Source organism: Salvelinus sp. IW2-2015, linkage group LG4q.1:29 (genome assembly GCF_002910315.2).
Source record: "Salvelinus sp. IW2-2015 linkage group LG4q.1:29, ASM291031v2, whole genome shotgun sequence".
Classification (NCBI taxonomy): Eukaryota; Metazoa; Chordata; class Actinopteri; order Salmoniformes; family Salmonidae; genus Salvelinus; species Salvelinus sp. IW2-2015.
The window spans coordinates 21,730,914-21,749,337 of NC_036842.1; the positions used below are offsets into that span (position 1 = coordinate 21,730,914).

General features: G+C 41.8%; 1 protein-coding gene across 1 annotated transcript in view; it reads right to left on the reverse strand.

Annotated features, from left to right (window-relative positions):
* LOC111961660 (ankyrin-1) overlaps positions 1 to 18,424 on the reverse strand; it is a 103,240-nt gene that overhangs the window by 43,578 nt on the left and 41,238 nt on the right. Inside the window, 1 exon segment of the mRNA XM_070442313.1 lies at positions 3,208 to 3,306. Within this exon segment, the coding sequence (XP_070298414.1) occupies positions 3,208 to 3,306 (99 nt within the window).

Here is an 18,424-nt window from a genome sequence, read left to right on the forward strand (position 1 = left end):
GTGTGTGTGTGTGTGTGTGTGGTGTGTGTGTGTGTGTGTGTGTGTGTGTGTGTGTGGTGGTTGTGTGTGTGTGTGTGTGTGTGTGTGTGGTGTGTGTGTGTTGTTTGTGTGTGTGTGTGTGTGTGTGTGTGTGTGTGTGTGTGTGTGGTGTGTGCGTGTTTTCATATATTCCTAGAAATGGAAATGAATGCAGAACTGCTTTGCAATCACATTCTGTCAACTGGTGCTTGTGCTTACGCTGTGAGGCACAAATCGATTTTCCTTCTCATGTCCCTCTCTCCACCTTCCCCTCCATCCCTCTCTCCACCTTCCCCGCCATCCCTTTCTCCATCCTCATTTTCATCCCCCTCTCCCGCTGTCTGTGATATGCGGTCAGTTTAAATCAATGCATCCCAGCCCTGTCTATTCATTTGTAATTGTCATATGCAGTCGGTGCGTCAATTTTACTCAGTAATTAGATCCTCAAGCCAAACATGGTGATTTACACTCAGCACGCCGCCTTCCCATCGCTCACGTGCCCCCAGCCCTCTCTCTCTTTATCTAATTTTCCCTCTTGCACTCTCTCTTCTTCCCTGGCATGGCAGGCTCCCCGCCTCATTCTCTCACGCCCTCCATCTCTCTTCCCTCCCTCCTTCTCCCCCCACTTCCCTGCTTTTCCTCAGATCACTGTGTCCCTCTTGTGTCATATTGATGTGATGCTGTGTAATCATGGTATGCTGCAGTATGGCGTGACATATCACAAGCATTCCTACAGTGACGGCCAGTAGAAGAGAGGAGGGTTGAGAGATCAGAGAGAGGACATGTCCGTGTTAACGCAGATTCAATGAAAGCCTTTAATCTCATATCTGTGGAGGAATCTAATACTGTATCATATCTCTGTGTTTAGCTGTGTGCTTCTCTCCAGTGCTATCACAATGCTCTGTAGTGTACGGGTGAGGCTGTGTGTGCATGTGTAGTCTTTACCTGTGCAGTACACAAATCTGTCTGCCCTACCAAGGCCATTTATTTTCCTTCTAGAAGGAAAATCTGTTTCCAGAGGGTGTGTGCATATACAGGGCTCTAGTGGATTTGAATGGATTATGTCCATTTGGAAGAAAAAATGTATGTGATTCAAGGTGAGTGGATGTAAAGATGTGTACACTGCAGTGAGTGGGCTCTTAAAATAAATACAAATATCCTAAAGGGTCAAGTCAATGTCAGATGTTGAGAAATTCTTCACTTTAACGCAAACACACTCATAAAAGGAGTGGTCGACAGGACAGCACACCCAGCAAACAAAAATTGTTTCTGTGAAAGTTCCCAGAACATTTGTTAGGTCGCGGAAATGTCCTAATAAGACAAACACTGTCCAGTCGTGGTGATGGTTATAGAATGTTTGTAAAAAACATTTACGTGATGTTGCAAGAACGTCCCTAGAACACATTTAATCTGTTCTTTAAAGGTTCCCAGAATGTTTCATTAGGTTGTGGGAACAGTCTGGTGAGAACATTGTGAGGACATGAGAAAATACATGTTCATTTGATATACAGTGCCTTCGGAAAGTATTTAGACCCCATGACATTTTCCACATTTCGTTACGTTACAGCCTTATTCTAAAATGGATTAAATGAATAAAAATCCTCAGCAATCTACACGCAATACCTCATAATGACAAAGTGAAAACAGGTTTTAAGACAATGTTGCAAACGTATTAAAATAAAAAAACAAAAATACCTTTGCTATGAGACTTGAAATTGAGCTCAGGTGCATCATGTTTCCATTGATCATCCTTGAGATCGTTCTTTTTGCTTTGTCATTATGGGGTATTGTATATAGATTGATTAAGAAAAAAAAACTATTGAATCAATTTTAGAATAAAGCTGTAACGTAACAAAATGTGGAAAAAGGCAAAGGGTCTGAATACTTTCCAAGGGGTCTGAAAACTTTCCAAGGGGTCTGCATACTTTCCAAGGGGTCTGCATACTTTCCAAGGGGTCTGCATACTTTCCAAGGGGTCTGCATACTTTCCAAGGGGTCTGCATACTTTCCAAGGGGTCTGCATACTTTCCAAGGGGTCTGCTTACTTTCCAAGGGGTCTGCATACTTTCCAAAGGCACTGTATTTACATTTGACATGTTTTTTTATTTTTTTATTTAACTAGGTAAGTCAATTAAGAACAAATTATTATTTACAATGACAGCCTACCCCGGCCAAACCCTAACGACACTAGGCCAATTGTGCCACGGCTGGTTTGGATACAGTCTGGAATATAACTAGGGTATGTAGTGAAAGCTTTAGAGCACTGCGCCACCCTCAGGACCTCAAGCTGACATGTTGGGTTTGAACCTGCAATGTTTGGTTTCCAAGCCAGGGCTCACAACCTAATGAAACATTCTGGGAACCTTTAAAGAACAGATTAAATGTGTTCTAGGAACGTTCTTGCAACATCAGCTGAATGTTTTATACAAACATTATAATCATCAGCACAACTGGATAGTTTTTGGGTTATGAAAACAATTGCTGCGAACTAACAATTATTCTATGAACTTTTACAAAACCAATTTTGGTTTGCTGGGAAAGCATTTATTACTTGGAGAACTTTGGGGGAACTTTGGGGGAATGTTCTGTGGTGGTTGTTACAGATGTTGTGTACAACATTATAGTGAATGTTAGGAGAATAATCCAAGAATATTTAATTTAAAACATTTTTAGAAAAAAATTGTGGTTATCAAAAACATTCTCTGATAAAACCCTAACTAGAACTTAATAGGAATCTTAGCTAATTTCCTGGGAATGTTCCCGTTTTGCTTGGCACACTCATAAAGAGTTATAAAACAGACATACATAAAGAGTGTCCACGTACGGTGAAGAATGCACAAATGTGCACCAAATAAACACCACAAACTCTTGCACACCTACAGTGAAAAGAATTGTCCACCAAACACACATAAAGACAAACAAGTACTACATAAAAGGAGATAAAGAGAGGAAAGCGGTGAAAATAGATACATGGTATTGCAAAGAACCACCAAACCTAACTATACCGCCCAGCCACATCACAACAACAACACATACGTTGTACAGAGAGCTCAAGAAGCCACAAGAGATCACGAGAGGAAGATCCCAAAGAAGAAGCAACGACACAAACCACGACCACATAGAGCTGCCATAGAGATATATAGAGAGAAAGTGTTGAAGTATACAGCGTGTGTATCGGATGATATTTACTCTGTCATCATAGTACCATATTCCCCGGGCTCGATTGGCCGACCTCTCAGAGCTCACACTACTGTCCTGATGGACAAGCCAGCGCTGAACCACATGAGCCTAGAAGACACATCAACACAAAGACAAGGCCTGTTAATGTGACACACATACAGGTACACACATACATACAAACAGATACGGTATGCAGACTGCATGACATAGACTACATGTTAGTCTTGAAGACTCTTGATGAAGTCAAAGCCTTTTACTTTAATGTGATTCACTGACATGTAAAAACACACATAATAAGAACTAACACACTCAAACACAATAATAAAGTACACATGCACCATACCAGCTGACACAAGAATGAGTCTGAGGACACAGAGATGAAGCTTGCATGGAAATATAAATAAAGCACACATTCATCTTTGTACATAACACATCTAAATCTAAAGGAATCTCTAAAGGAGAAAATAATATATATATTTTTTATATACAAATGATGTAAAAGGCACACACACACACACACACACACACACACACACACACACACACACACACACACACACACACACACACACACACACACACACACACACACACACACACACACACACACACACACACACACACACACACACACACACAATCCTACTACAAGACCACCTATTTTGTAACACAAAGAAAGAAACCAATAGACATCCATACGCCTGGAAGACTCCCTACAAGAGACACAAAGCATGCTAATGTAATCCATGCACCTTGGCAAAAGAATAACTAAATAACACAACCACACAACCAAAAAACACACCAAGCAATCATGAAGACACAGTCACACGCTGTACAAGATGCAGCCAAATGTAGGGTGGCTTTAGAAAGAAATTGATGCACACTCAAAGGCAAGTAGACTAAAATGAGCATGAAAATATAAATACAACCACGGGAACAGGGCCCAGTGAGAGTGCTGATCTAATATTATATGGACAGGTGGAGACCTGATCCTAGATCAGCACTCCTACTCTGAGATACTTTGTGGATATGGGCCCAGGAGTCTCCAGGACTCCACTGGCCCTTGATGCGGCCAATTTAATGAACCAAGACTACAACAGCAGACAGCAGGTATTCCCAAACACGGGTACCACAATGCCGTCGGGGGTTGCCAAATAAAAATGTGATTCACATTGAAAAAGAATATATATATATATTTTGTTGAAAAAATAAACTTCACATTTTCAAACTGTACATTTATATTTTCCAACAGGGCTATACATTTGGGTGAGATTTTTTTCTCACCTGAGTAGCCTCGTTTCACTGCCCAAAATAAAATGAAACCATCTACTGTTCAGCAAAATCACAACACAATGTCAAATATAGGTAGCCTAGTCAAATAATTAACATCCAATCACATTAACTGTTACTCTCTTGCGGGAAACCTTCAACTCTTGCGCAGACATTTAGAAACAAAACATGACAATTTGAAAAATAAGCCACGGGAGATTTTTTTGCGAGAATAAAGATGACTTTATATATATATTAATATATATATATATATATATTAAATATATATATTAAGACATGTATAAAAGCAACAGATACCATTAATAAGAAGGGACTAGAAGAGTCTTAAATGGTGAGCTACCGAGTGGCTAGGACAGGCAAGCCCCATACTATTGTGGAGGACGTAATTCTTCCTACTGCCGCGGATATGGCTGGGACAATGCTGCGGGAAAAGACCCAAAAAACTATACAGACAATGCCTTCATCAAACAACACTGTTTCACGATGCATCAGTGACATGGCAGGAGATGTTTTGAATCAATTACTGCTCACATACAAGCCAGTGAATTATGTGCATTACAGTTGGATGAGTCAACAGACGTGGCGGGCCTGGCACAGCTCCTGGTATATGTCCGTTACGTTTATGGGGGGTCAACTAAGGAAGACATCCTCTTCTGCAAACCACTGGAAACGTGAGAGGATATTTGTAAAGTACTGGACAGCTTTGTGACATCAAATGGACTTTGGTGGTCAAGATGTGTTGGTATCTGTACTGATGACACAAAAGGCATGACAGGGAGACATAGTGGAGTGATAACGTGCGTGCAAGCAGTTGCTCCCGACGCCACTTTATTTGTATTTATTTTTTATTTCACCTTTATTTAACCAGGTAGGCCAGTTGAGAACAAGTTCTCAATTACAACTGCGACCTGGCCAAGATAAAGCAAAGCAGTGTGACAAAAACAACATCACAGAGTTACACATGGGATAAACAAACGTACAGTCAATAACATAATAGAAAATCTGTATACAGTGTGTGCAAATGAAGTAAGGAGGTAAGGCAAAAAATAGGCCATAGTGGCAAAATAATTACAATTTAACAATTAACACCGGAGTGATAGATGTGCAGATGAGGATGTGCAATTAGAAATACTGGTGTGCAAAAGAGCAGAAAAATAATAATAAAAATAAATAAATATGGGGATGAGGTAGGTAGTTGATTGGATGGGCTATTTACAGATGGGCTGTGTACAGCTGCAGCGATCGGTAAACTGCTCTGATAGCTGATGCTTGAAGTTAGTGAGGGAGATATAAGTCTCCAACTTTAGTGATTTAGTTAGTGATCAGCAGAGAACGAAGGAAAGGTGGCCAAAGGAGGTGTTGGCTTTGGGGATGACCAGTGAAATATACCTGCTGGAGCGCGAGCTACGGGTTGGTGTTGCTATGGTGAACAGTGAGCTGAGATAAGGCGGGGCTTTACCTAGCAAAAACTTATAGACGACCTGGAGCCAGTGGGTTTGGCGACGAATATGTAGCGAGGACCAGCCAACGAGAGCATACAGGTCGCAATTGTGGGTAGTATATGGGGCTTAGGTGACAAAACGGATGGCACTGTGATAGACCGCATCCAATTTGCTGAGTAGAGTGTTGGAGGCTAATTTTTAAATGCCAAGGGAATGCCATCCACCGAGAGGCTCTTGCTGCCAAGGGAATGCCTGACAGCTTGAAAGACGTTTTGGACGCTACAGTGAAAATGGTTAACTTTGTTAAAGCAAGGCCCCTGAACTCTCGTGTATTTTCTGCATTATGCAATGATATGGGCAGCGACCATGTAACGCTTTTACAACATACAGAAGAAGTGTGCTGGTTATCAATGGGCAAAGTATTGACACGTTTTTTTTAATTGAGAGACGAGCTTAAAGTTTTCTTTACTGACCATAATTTACACTTGCCTGACCGCTTGCATGATGATGAGTTTCTCACATGACTGGCCTATCTGGGTGATGCTTTTTCTCACCTGAATGATCTGAATTTAGGATTACAGGGATTCTCCGCAACTATATTCAATATGCGGGACAAAATTTAGGCTATGATTAAGAAGTTGGAGTTCTTTTCTGTCTGCATTAATTAACAAGGACAACACACAGGTCTTTCCATCATTGTATGATTTTTTTGTGTGCAAATTAACTCAAGCTTACGGACAATGTCAAATATGATATAGCGAAGCACCTGAGTAAGCTGGGTGCGCAATTATGCAGGTACTTTCCCGAAACGGACGACACAAACAACTGGATTCGTTATCCCTTTCATGCCCTGCCTCCAGTCCACTTACCAATATCTGAACAAGAAAGCCTCATCGAAATTGCAACAAGCGGTTCTGTGAAAATGTAATTTAATCAGAAGCCACTGCAATATTTATGGATTAGGCTACGCTTAGAGTTTTTTGCCTTGGCAAATGACGCTGTTAAGGCACTGATGCCCTTTGCAACCACATACCTATGTGAGAGTGGATTCTTGGCCCTCACTAGCATGAAAACTAAATACAGGCACAGATCGTGTGTGGAAAATGATTTAAGACTGAGAATCTCTCCAATACAACCCAACATTGCAGAGTTATGTGCATCCTTTCAAGCACACCCTTCTCATTAACCTGTGGTGAGTTATTCACAATTGTTTTATGAACAAATAAGGTTTTATATGTAAGATGGCTACACAATGAGCAAAATTATTGATTATTATTATATTATTATTTGTGCCCTGGTCGTATAAGAGCTCTTTGTCACTTCCCACGAGCCGGCTTGTGACAATAATTCACACTCATTCTTATGTTTAACAAATATATCTTATAGTGTGTCTGTGGCAGGTTTACAATGATGGCAAAAAACAACATTTGAAAGTGCGCTGACCCTGGTGCTAGAGGGGGTACGCAGCTGGAGGTTGAATGTTTGAAGGGGTACGGGACTATAAAAAGTTTGGGAACCACTGGCATGCAGGAATGACACACACCATCAAAACAGGACGGTTACTAATAATAAAAAAATGGCAGCAGCAGCTCCAACATGGAGGCCGGGTCTAACGTGACAAAGACAGGCAGCAGATATCACAGCCCATGAGGACTGGAGTTCTGCTCCACTAAGCTACAGCCAACCGAGTGACTACAGAGCCAAACACACAGGGTGACGGCACGCTAACACTCATTTCAACTAAAGACCTCACTACACAAACACAGACACATTTTAGCCAAAACACAAAAACATAGTGCTATATCCAAATAAAAGTTATGCCACAATAAATCTACAGAAATGCCGCTTGGCAAAAAAAGATGACTACAATTACACCCTTATTTAAACACATTGCATTCAAAGACTAAATATTCCACAATATGTGAAAATAGACATTATTAGGAACAAGCTCCATGACATACAAATCACAGCAGGGTAACCGAAGAAGAGGAGTTGGAAACTGATATGTTACAGAAACTGGAAAATGATTTCGTATACTGTAAATAAATTTGGTCATTGTAGCTGTTTCTAGAATGTTAGAGTCATTATTTATTTTTCTAAAGGTAAGAGGCATGTGTTTCCTTGGTCAGTCGCTGGAGCCATGCCAGTGTGGAGCATCCCCCACTGCTATACAATCTCCCATGGGGGAGTCAAAACTGTCCATTCAACAAGTTTAACCTACTAATCATAAAATTCTAAATTATAGGAAAAGTTCAGCAATGTGGTTGCCAAAACAAATCTATAAACACTGTCTCGGTCTGGCATGTCAAAACACAATGACAGAAGAGCGGTCAGAAGTCATTACTGTAGCGACAGCACCTGTCACTGGTGATTTAGATTCAGAAACGTGTCCTCACTTCACTTACGAAGACTTCCTCACCAAATTCAATTAAGAGTTCCACTTTATATTTAAACTTCAGGTACTATAGAGTTAGTTCAGAAAAGGTACAATTGAGATAAGTAGATTGACTTTCAACATCTGAGACAGACCGTTTACATGTATTCCTCTCACATCTAGCCTATTATCAGCAATACATCTTCAACAGGAACCTGAGAGCAGCCTGCTAGGATAAAATGGATTAGAGAAGAACACAGACAGCAGTGAACATGTCTTTGGAATTCAGTAACACAGAGGTAACTGGTTCTCAGGTCAAGAATTTGGATGCTTTAAAATAGATGGACATGCTCCAGCTTCTCTCAGCTCAGTTCCACTTAGGCAGCAGAGAGAGGGGGACATGCAGACAGACAAAACTCTTAAGGCAGACGCCACTCCACCTTAATCTCCACCGACGAGGCATAGTGGAGAAGGCCATTCAATGGGAATCAGCCAAACCATAATGATTCCAGGATGAGGTTGGAGGTACTGTAGGTTGTTGACTGGGATTTGTTATATGATTGATGTAGTAGTACGTTGTCCCTGTTCCAACCCAGGTCTGGCACGTTTTCTTAATCTGTGAAAGCTGTGAATGTTCTGCCATGTAGTAGCATGCATGCATAAATTCACACACAAATACTTCCCCTGAAGACACACACAACACATACCCATACCCACACCAAAAATAGCTGCACAGACCTCATGCAGTGTTAACGTAACCCTCCTGGGTTTACTCAAAGACCCACTTCCATGAGCAAGACACACACGCACACACATTATGATGAGGATCAGTTGTTAGCAGTAGACGGGGCGATGAGGTTTTGAATGGTGGCAGTCTCATCGGTCCCTGGACAGTCAGGCTTAGCTACAACACAGAAGCCTATGGGAGCTCAGCAGTAGAAGAAGGAAACTGAGAAACACATCCTGTGAAAACAATTGTTGGATCTGGAAGGTCATTGTGTTCTGCTCAGCTATAAATATACTAGACTCTATAATTATCACCACTGTTCTTATCTGGTCTGGCTCCTCCTGTCATTCTTTACTCATTCCATTCACATTTCTATTTCCTTTCATCATGAGACGTCTAATTGAAAAACATCACCTACTAGTGTCCTCTCTGCATCTCTCTCTATTCCTATGCTGGTAAATGGCATGGAGATGGGTATTTTCTGCAAATGGTGTGCTGTGTACAAATAATTAACCTTGGATTTGTTACTTCTTACACTTTTGTTTTAGGAGATCATTTCCCAGAAAGCATTGCATCCCATCTGCATGACTGGCAAGATGGAGTCGTGGCCTAGAGAATGAGAAATCAATAACTAGCCCAGGAGGCGCTCAAGAGTGGGAGTTCATCAAATATTGATGGAGGATATGTGTGTTGGAATGAGGCACTCAAACACAAACACACAGACATGCAGGTATATATACATTACACAGTTATACACACTTACACGGACAGACACACTCACACACACAGATTCCCATATGTTAACCTAGGAGCAACATGCAGTAAAAGCACAGTTAAGACACATATAACCAACTATTTGAAGATGAAGAGGAGCATGCCAAAAAGCCACAAAATTCCTCCCTCCTCATGAATAAGTAATGAGACATCAAAATAAGGAGCTTCATGTTGTCTCCTCTCCCTCCTGTGCTAAAACGGAGGCCCTGAAATAATTATAGTCTCTGTCAGGCCATTGCCTCTGCGCTCCATTACAATCAAAGCATACTCTATCTTACGTTTATCTCTCTCCCCTTCTCTCTCTGTCTTAACACAGTCACATACATACTACGGCACACAATCCACTGTGCGTATACAACACAGATACAGACAAATAAGTCAATAGACGCACACAAATACACAGACACCTGATCGTGACTCAGCTCCAGTCTAAACCATCTTTCATAAGATGCATAATGGACAACAATGAAACACAGCAGGTACTGCATACCCATGTCTAGCTACCGTGCACTGTATACATCAGAACCATTGTACAGTATTCTCTCACTTCCCATAACCTCCAATTAGACTGCATCTGATTCTCCCTCTTTATTAACCATGCCATATTCACCTAACTGCTTCATGGAAGAAACCTGCAGATCACATTCCATCTCTCTCTTTATCTCTGTTTCTCTCCATCTCTCTACTCCTCTACTCTTCACTAGCACTTCTCAATCTCATCACATTGCAGCCCACTGCGTTCCCCTTCAACATTCCTTTATTTCCTCCCTCATTCTCTCCCTCTACCTAAATCTCTACAACTCCCTGTCTCTATTTCACTCTCTATATGGCGTTGTTCCGTCTCCCCATTTCCCCCCATCCTCTTCCCTATCGTTTCTCCCTTTCCCTGACGCTCTATGACCTCCCTATCTCCCTCTATGACCCTCCCTTATCTCCCTCTATGACCCTCCCTATGTCCCTATATGACCCTCCCCTATCTCCCTCTATGACCCTCCCTTATCTCCCTCTATGACCCTCCCTATCTCCCTCTATGACCCTCCCTTATCTCCCTCTATGACCCTCCTTATCTCCCTCTATGACCCTCCCTATCTCCCTCTATGACCCTCCCTTATCTCCCTTTATGACGCCTCCTTATGCTCCTCACTAATGACCTCCCTATCTCCTTCTATGACCCTCCCCTAACTCCCTCTATGACCCTCCCTATCTCCCTCTATGACCCTCCCTAACTCCCTCTATGACCCTCCCCGATCTCCCTCTTTCTCTCCCTGACCCGCCGCAGTTCCCCACTCCCTCTCTATTCATGAGTACTGCAGGAGCTCCGTACCCTGAGCATGCTGGGTAGAGCTCCTGAGTCTCTTTATGACATCATCACTCTATGCTGACGCTTGGCTCCCTCACCTCTCTGGTGACTAGCGCAGGGCATGATCCAGCATTTCAGTACACAGCTTATGTTCACTGGGTTCTATCCTTTATATTGGCTACATGTGCAATTCTGGCAAATAAAAAAATATCTTAAGAATCCTTCTCTGTTTATATGCAAAGGTAAATAAAACATATCAACAGAGGGTTTAACAACGAGGCCATCAAATATTTATATATTGTGTACAGCTTATATATAGACTCTTGACCACTTAAATATAGACTCTGGACCACTTATAAATATACTCTGGAATAATACAACACTAGATGTGTATGTAGTCTGTCTCTGTCAGCTCTAAAGTCAGGTTGGTTAAGCGGTGCTCCAGCAGGTGCTATGAGGAGAGGAAGTCTGTGTGTCTGAGAGTCGTGTGGCAGCAGGTCCTATAAAGAGCACTCAGCACCACACGGTCAATGACTCCACCAGCTCCCACAGGCCCAATACACCATCACTGTGACAGGTAGAGGAGGAGAGAGGGAGTGAGAGAGGGAGGGGGGAGGGCGAGGAGAAGAGAGGCAGAAGGTAGAGGGGAGGAGGACGGAAGAGCACAGAAAGGTAGTGGCAGGAGGAGGGGAGAGAGGGAGGTGTTAGCAGTTGATATTCTTCAATAACACAGACCCCAAATCAAATCAGGGGGAGGAAAATAGGTTTATTCAAAGAGGATAGGTCATAGATGTTATGCTGATAGGTAGATGGTCGTTGTTACGTCCGTCGTTAGAATGAGACCAAGGTGCAGCGTGGTAGGCGTACATTTTACTTTATTTTCAAATGACACCAAAAAACAACAAAAACACGAAACTATACTATAGACAAAGACAAGATCCCACAACTGAAGGTAGGAAAAAGGGCCGCCTAAGTATGATCTCCAATCAGAGGCAACGATAGACAGCTACCTCTGATTGGGAACCATACACGGCCAACAAAGAAATAGACAAACTAGAATGCCCACCCAAATCACACCCTGACCTAACCAAATAGAGAAATTAAAAGGCTCTCTAAGGTCAGGGTGTGACAGTCGTTCCTTCTCTGTCCTCAGTGATTCTCTCCTGTGATTCTATCCACAGAACAAAGGGACAGGATGTAGTTTATAACCGAGCCCTAGCCTGTGGTTGACCAATTAGAATTCCTTGCAATAAAATGGGGCCAATGGCCAAATAACACGTATCCTATTTCAGGCTCAATGCCTAGACAAATTCCTCCCATGTCTCTGACCCATTGATCAATAATTCCCTTTTACAGAAAAAAACACTATTTCCATTTGTTTGTTAGTACACTATTGACTTTCGTCCTCTGTCTTTAGTTCTGTATTAACCTCTCATCCTCTGTCTCTGCGTTATGTATTTATCTTCTAAATATTCTTATACTTCCCCCTAGACCATTTTAAAAATAAATATACTTAAAAATGTATTTTTAGAAAACAATAGAAAACATAAAAAAATAGACAGTATAAAAAACATTAGCTGTAAGCATAAAACACAAAGGGCATATTGTTCTTACTGTTACAATAATAAATAGATTTAAAACAAAGTCATAGAAAATAAGTATTAACAGGTGTCTCTTACAATTCCCACCACATCCTGTATTAGGAGGAAACTCACACACACAAAAAAAATTGTCTACAAGAAAATAATATTCAATCGTCCTATTGGCAAGGTAATCATTCACCAAGTCCTTTAAAAGTGACCAGCTCTTCCACACTGGTCAGTCCCACATAGATAACTATTACAAATTATGTTCTGGCAGTCTGCCGGTAGTGAGGAATTCTTCTTCCGTTCCACGGGTTAAGGACTTTTCTACTGAACACTTTACCGGTGATCTTGTATCATTTCAGGTAGAGTCCTTGGTTCAAGGGATATTGCTTCAGCTTCAGACTGTAGATTCTCATAACCTGTAACGAAGGAAACAAAAAAGTGAAAGTATCATGTCCTGGTTTCAAGATAAATTCATATTTCACATAGATTTCGCTAATTAAGCATGTCCAGGAAAAAGTGGGACATTTCACCTAGATATCCCTAATATGATGACTGCGGTGTACAACATAGAAGCTTATCAGCTTCTGATCATCTTACTATGCTTCTTCAACCGAGATTGGCCCCCGATTGCTAATCAATCAGTTCTTTATTCTCCAGGCACCGCTTTGTCATCAAAATAGACAACCTTGCAATGAGTGACATGTAACCATCGTGATTTTCCCTGGACCTTTACTGCTGACCTCGTTATGAGCTAAACTTGATAAGGACTTTTCCATTTTGGCCCTAATGTCTCTGTTACATATTTTTTCGTACCATCACCCACTGGTACTATGTCATGTCCCCCCTCGGAAGTTATTCCCCACGCCTCTTTTACTTGTCTGTCTGCTTCCCTTACTGCATTAGAGAGATGTATGCAATAATTAAGCATTGTGTCCCTCAAAGAGAACGTCTGCTTTTCTCAAATCTAACGTGCCTGGTACTATCACATTGTCCATTGTAGTAACTTCCCAGCCTGCCTTCCTCACACCCCCCTCCACAATGCTTGAACCGTCTGTGTATAAGATAAACTCAGGGTTTTCAAACAGATGACTCTTAATAAACCCATCAGAAAGCTGATCCAAAACCAACTCACAACAGTCATGTTCAAGTAATGTGGTATCTGGAGGAAGCATCAGAGTAGCTGGATTACATGGTGTGTCACGTTGTATGATGATGTTAGGAGCCTACACTACTTTAGTAGCGTCCATAGCTTCTTTGCTAGCACACTGGTTCCATATCCAAAGTTCCACACTCATTTCTCTTCGTAGTCCAAATAGGATGGTTCTGAACTGTAGATTCCTGCAGTTGCCTAATTCTCACCTTCCCTTCAGAAATGTTCAGTGTAGAGTCAAGTTGCGTAATAACATCAAGGCCTAAAATAGGTTGTTCAAATGAGCCTATCCACACCCCTGCATCAATCTTCATTGGACCAATAGAAACTGATAATGGTTAAGTCTGTTTCATTTCTGTCATCCCCTCCACTCCTGTTGCTCTTATCTTCTTGCCCTTGTACTGAGGACATATATGTTTTGCATAAGATATGGGCAATACAGTGACTTCATCACCCGTATCTACTAAATAATCTACTGCAAAGTTGTTAACCATCATGTTCACATATATTCCATCCGATTTCATATGTACACAAGCTGAGATGGGACGAAAGAGGGGGTCTATTAGTTTCCCTCCACAGCATCCAGCAAACTCTGCTGCTGAGCCAGAGAGAGCTTCTTACATTTCTGCATCAGCATTGTATCATTGGGGCTGTTGTCCTGTTTCCATTTCCCCTTAGACGGACCCTGCTTCTCCTGGCCATTCCTTATAAGAACACATTTTCTTTTCCGACATTCTTCTTGCCAGTATCTTCTGCTGAACAAATAATGTTGTTGGTTTCATTCGAAACCTGCACAACTCTGATAACAGCCGGTTTATTATGTTGATTGATGTCTCTGTCCAGTCGTGACAACCTGTCAATGAAGTCGCCATAGTTTTGTCTCTCCCAGTCATTAGTTGTGGAAACAAAAGTTTTTTGCAAATCATCATGTATGGATTGCATCAGCTGATGAGTGATTGCCCCATTTCTGGAGGAATTGAGTGTATCTTCATCTTCCATGTCAGGTGTCTGACTGTGTCTAACCACTGCTCTAAACCTTTCTTCAATTCAACAAACGGTTATTTGGGTTTTTGAACACATTTGGTTCTCTCTCCCCAATTGGTGGTTGCATTGATCAGACCCTTAAGGAAAACATGTATGGCTCTCCATCCATCAGCCACATCTTGCTCTTCACCACCCACAGCTCTATAAACCTTTTCTTCAAGTACACCATGTTCACGGTTGTTCAAAACAAAGGCTAATAACTGCAACCCATCATAACGATGTTGATTGTAGAGTTTCTTATAACGCTTCAAATGGTCTCACGTTTTCATACCCACTTCTAGGGGATGTTTCAACGTCTTTGACCATTCATCCAACTGTTTTGGAGATGCTGATTTGTGTGATTACTGTCAACGGAGGTTTGTCTTTACTACCTTTTACAGACTGTGTTCTGGTTGGCCTAAGACATCATTCGTCACTGCTGTCAGAATCTGTTGCCTCAAAGTCAGGCAGTGCTGACCAGATGCTTGAAACCTGAGCTGCCTTGCGCAACTTAGCCTGAGGATAGATTGAGGGAACAAAGAGTCCACAGGTGGGGGTCAAGTCTGTTTTTACGACCCTTGCCTGTAATTGTTGCATTTCTTCTTTCAAGGTTTTGATCTGTTCACCAAGAGCTTTCAAACTATCCTCATCTCTCTGCAATGTCCTGTCATGATTCTCTTGTTTCCTTACTTTGGCTAAAAACAGTTAAACACCATTGTGTCTTTGTCAAGGAATTAGACATTCTCTGTATTTTTCCCCAAGCTTTTTGTATATCAGACAGATTCCATCGTTGTCAACAATGACGGAATATTTATTTATTATCTCTTGCCTACACTTCTCTACTTTGAAATGGTTCTTCATATCACCAGACAGTGAATTTAAAATCTGCTTCATGCTCACATCCGGAGGAGCTGTTCTGCCCTTTTCCAGAGTGGTTCTCACTTAACTTCTTATGGCTGCAGGGGCAGTATTGAGTAGCTTGGATGAAAGGTGCACAGAGGTGCCCAGAGTAAACGGCCTGCTCCTCAGTCATAGTTGCTAATATTTGCATATTATTATTAGTATTGGATAGGAAACACTCTGAAGTTTCTAAAACTGTTTGAATTATGTCTGTGAGTATAACAGAACTCATATGGCAGGCAAAAACCTGAGAAGTTCCACTTCCTGTTTGGATTTTTTCTGAGGTGGCAGATTTTCAACCAAGCTCTCATTGAAATTACAGCGATATATTGATGAGTTTTCACTTCCTACGGCTTCCACTAGATGTCAACAGTCAATAGAACTTTGTCTGATGATTCTAATGTGAAGGGGGGCCGAAGGAGACAGGAATTAGTCACCACTGCCATGAGCTGACCATGCTTTGACCATGCTTTGACCACGCGCGTTCACGTGATAGGCAGCTCAACTCCATCGCTCAACTGAAGTCAATCTAATTCTCCGGTTGGAACGTTAATCAAGATGTATGTTAACAACATTAACAACATTCTAAAGATTGATTCAGTACATCGTTTGACATGTTTCTACTGACTGTTATGGAACTTTTGGACATTTCGTCACGTTAGAGTGGACGCGCTTTGTGACTTTGGAATTGTTTACCAAACGTGCTAACCAAAGTAGCTAATTGGACATAAATAACGGACATTATCGAGGCTTACATTAACCACACGTGTAAAAATTGCTACTCAACTAGCAACTCACTTCTATGAAACAAGAAGGTTTCACAAAAAGAAAGGACTCTAATCTTGTAATAGAGGACTTGAACCCCTATAATAGAGAACAACGCTGTAAGAGGACTCAAACCACTAACTGAGCAAACAAAGGACTAAACTCTATAACAGAGAACAAAGGACTTGAACCTTATACATCACAGATACATATCACTCATTGCATGCACTAATTTTAACCTGATTTGGTTCTTGTAAAATGATATTGGTCTAGACTCACCCAGCAATTATGCCATCAATCAGGAGATTAAGAGTTGACTCCCCAAAGTGGGTTGTGCTCAGCCTTCTCTCTTTCTTCTGGAGCAACACACAGTTGATACGTTTTTTCTTGTTGTTGTTCAGACCAATTCATCCGGGTCACGGCACCAAATGTTAGAAGTTGAAGTTATTCTTTAATAACACAGACCCCAAAGCAAATCAGGTGGAGGAAAATAGGTTTATTCATAGAGGATAAATCATAGATGTTATGCTGAGAGGTAGATGGTAGATGGTCACTCCTTCTCTGTCCTCGGTGATTCTTCCCTCAGTGATTCTCTCCCGTGAATCTATCCACAGAACAAAGGGACAGGATGTAGTTTATAACCCAGCCCTAGCCTGTGGTTGACCATTAGAATTCCTTGCAATAAAACGGGGCCAATGGCCAAATAACAAGTATCCTAATCCAGGCTCAATGCCTAGACAAATTCCTCCCATGTCTCCCATTGATCAATACTTCTCTATTACAGAAAGAACACTATTTCCATTGATCGTTAGTACTCTATTGACTTTCGTCCTCTGTCTTTAGTTCTGTATTGACCTCTCGTCCTCTGTCTTTGCCTCTTCTAAATATTCTTATAGAAGGAAGAAGCAGAGCTAGCAAGAGGGAGTGAGAGGGGAGGTAAATAGCAAGAGGGAGTGAGAGGGGAGGTAAATAGCAAGAGGGAGTGAGAGGGGAGGTAAATAGACAAGAGGGAGTGAGAGGGGAGGTAAATAGACAAGAGGGAGTGAGAGGGGAGGTAAATAGACAAGAGGGAGTGAGAGGGGAGGTAAATAGACAAGAGGGAGTGAGAGGGGAGGTAAATAGACAAGATATGGAGATGGGGAGCTAAACAGTTGGAATCTGGGATAAAGGGAGAGAGAGGGAGGGGTCAAGTGAAAGTGCTGATGTTTTGGAGAAGGAAACTAAAGGAGAGGAACATAAGAGAGAGAGGGGAAAGGAAAGAGATAGAGAGGGACAAAGTGAGGATATTTTGTTGTGTCAGAGGACACAAGGCAAGGGCAAGGTAAATCCTTAAATACATTACTATCATGGCTTGTCTCTCTGAAACAAACTAGAGGACAGCCAGGGCTAATTTTTACATCCCTTACATCAATGAAATTGGGACAAGTTATAATAAGGTTTCTTTTCCATCGTTGGGAGTGGGAATAACTCCACTCACTTATTTCTGACAGTTTGAGCTAGTGAGGGGGGCGGTAACAGCCCTTTGCCTGACATGCCATCAATAATGAATTTGTCATGGTAACATATGAGCCCTCCTTTCTCTCTCCTGTCCTACCGAGTCTGTTCCCTTCATACACACTGACACACTCACACACACACACACTCTCGTCTGCAGCTGTTCTGCGCCGTCTCCCCACAGACGATTCTGTCACACTCCTCTTTTGAGAGGTGTGAGGTCATCATCCCTCCATAATCCTCTCCTCTATGTGATTGTAGATTCATCATCTGTTCATGTGCAGGTGACCTCAGTCCGGGGCCAAGGCCAGGTACTGTCTCAACCTGATCACTGTCACAACACTGAATTATTCAGCTCTGACAAGGTTTTCCATTAGCCGGCATTCGCCTGTTGGCAT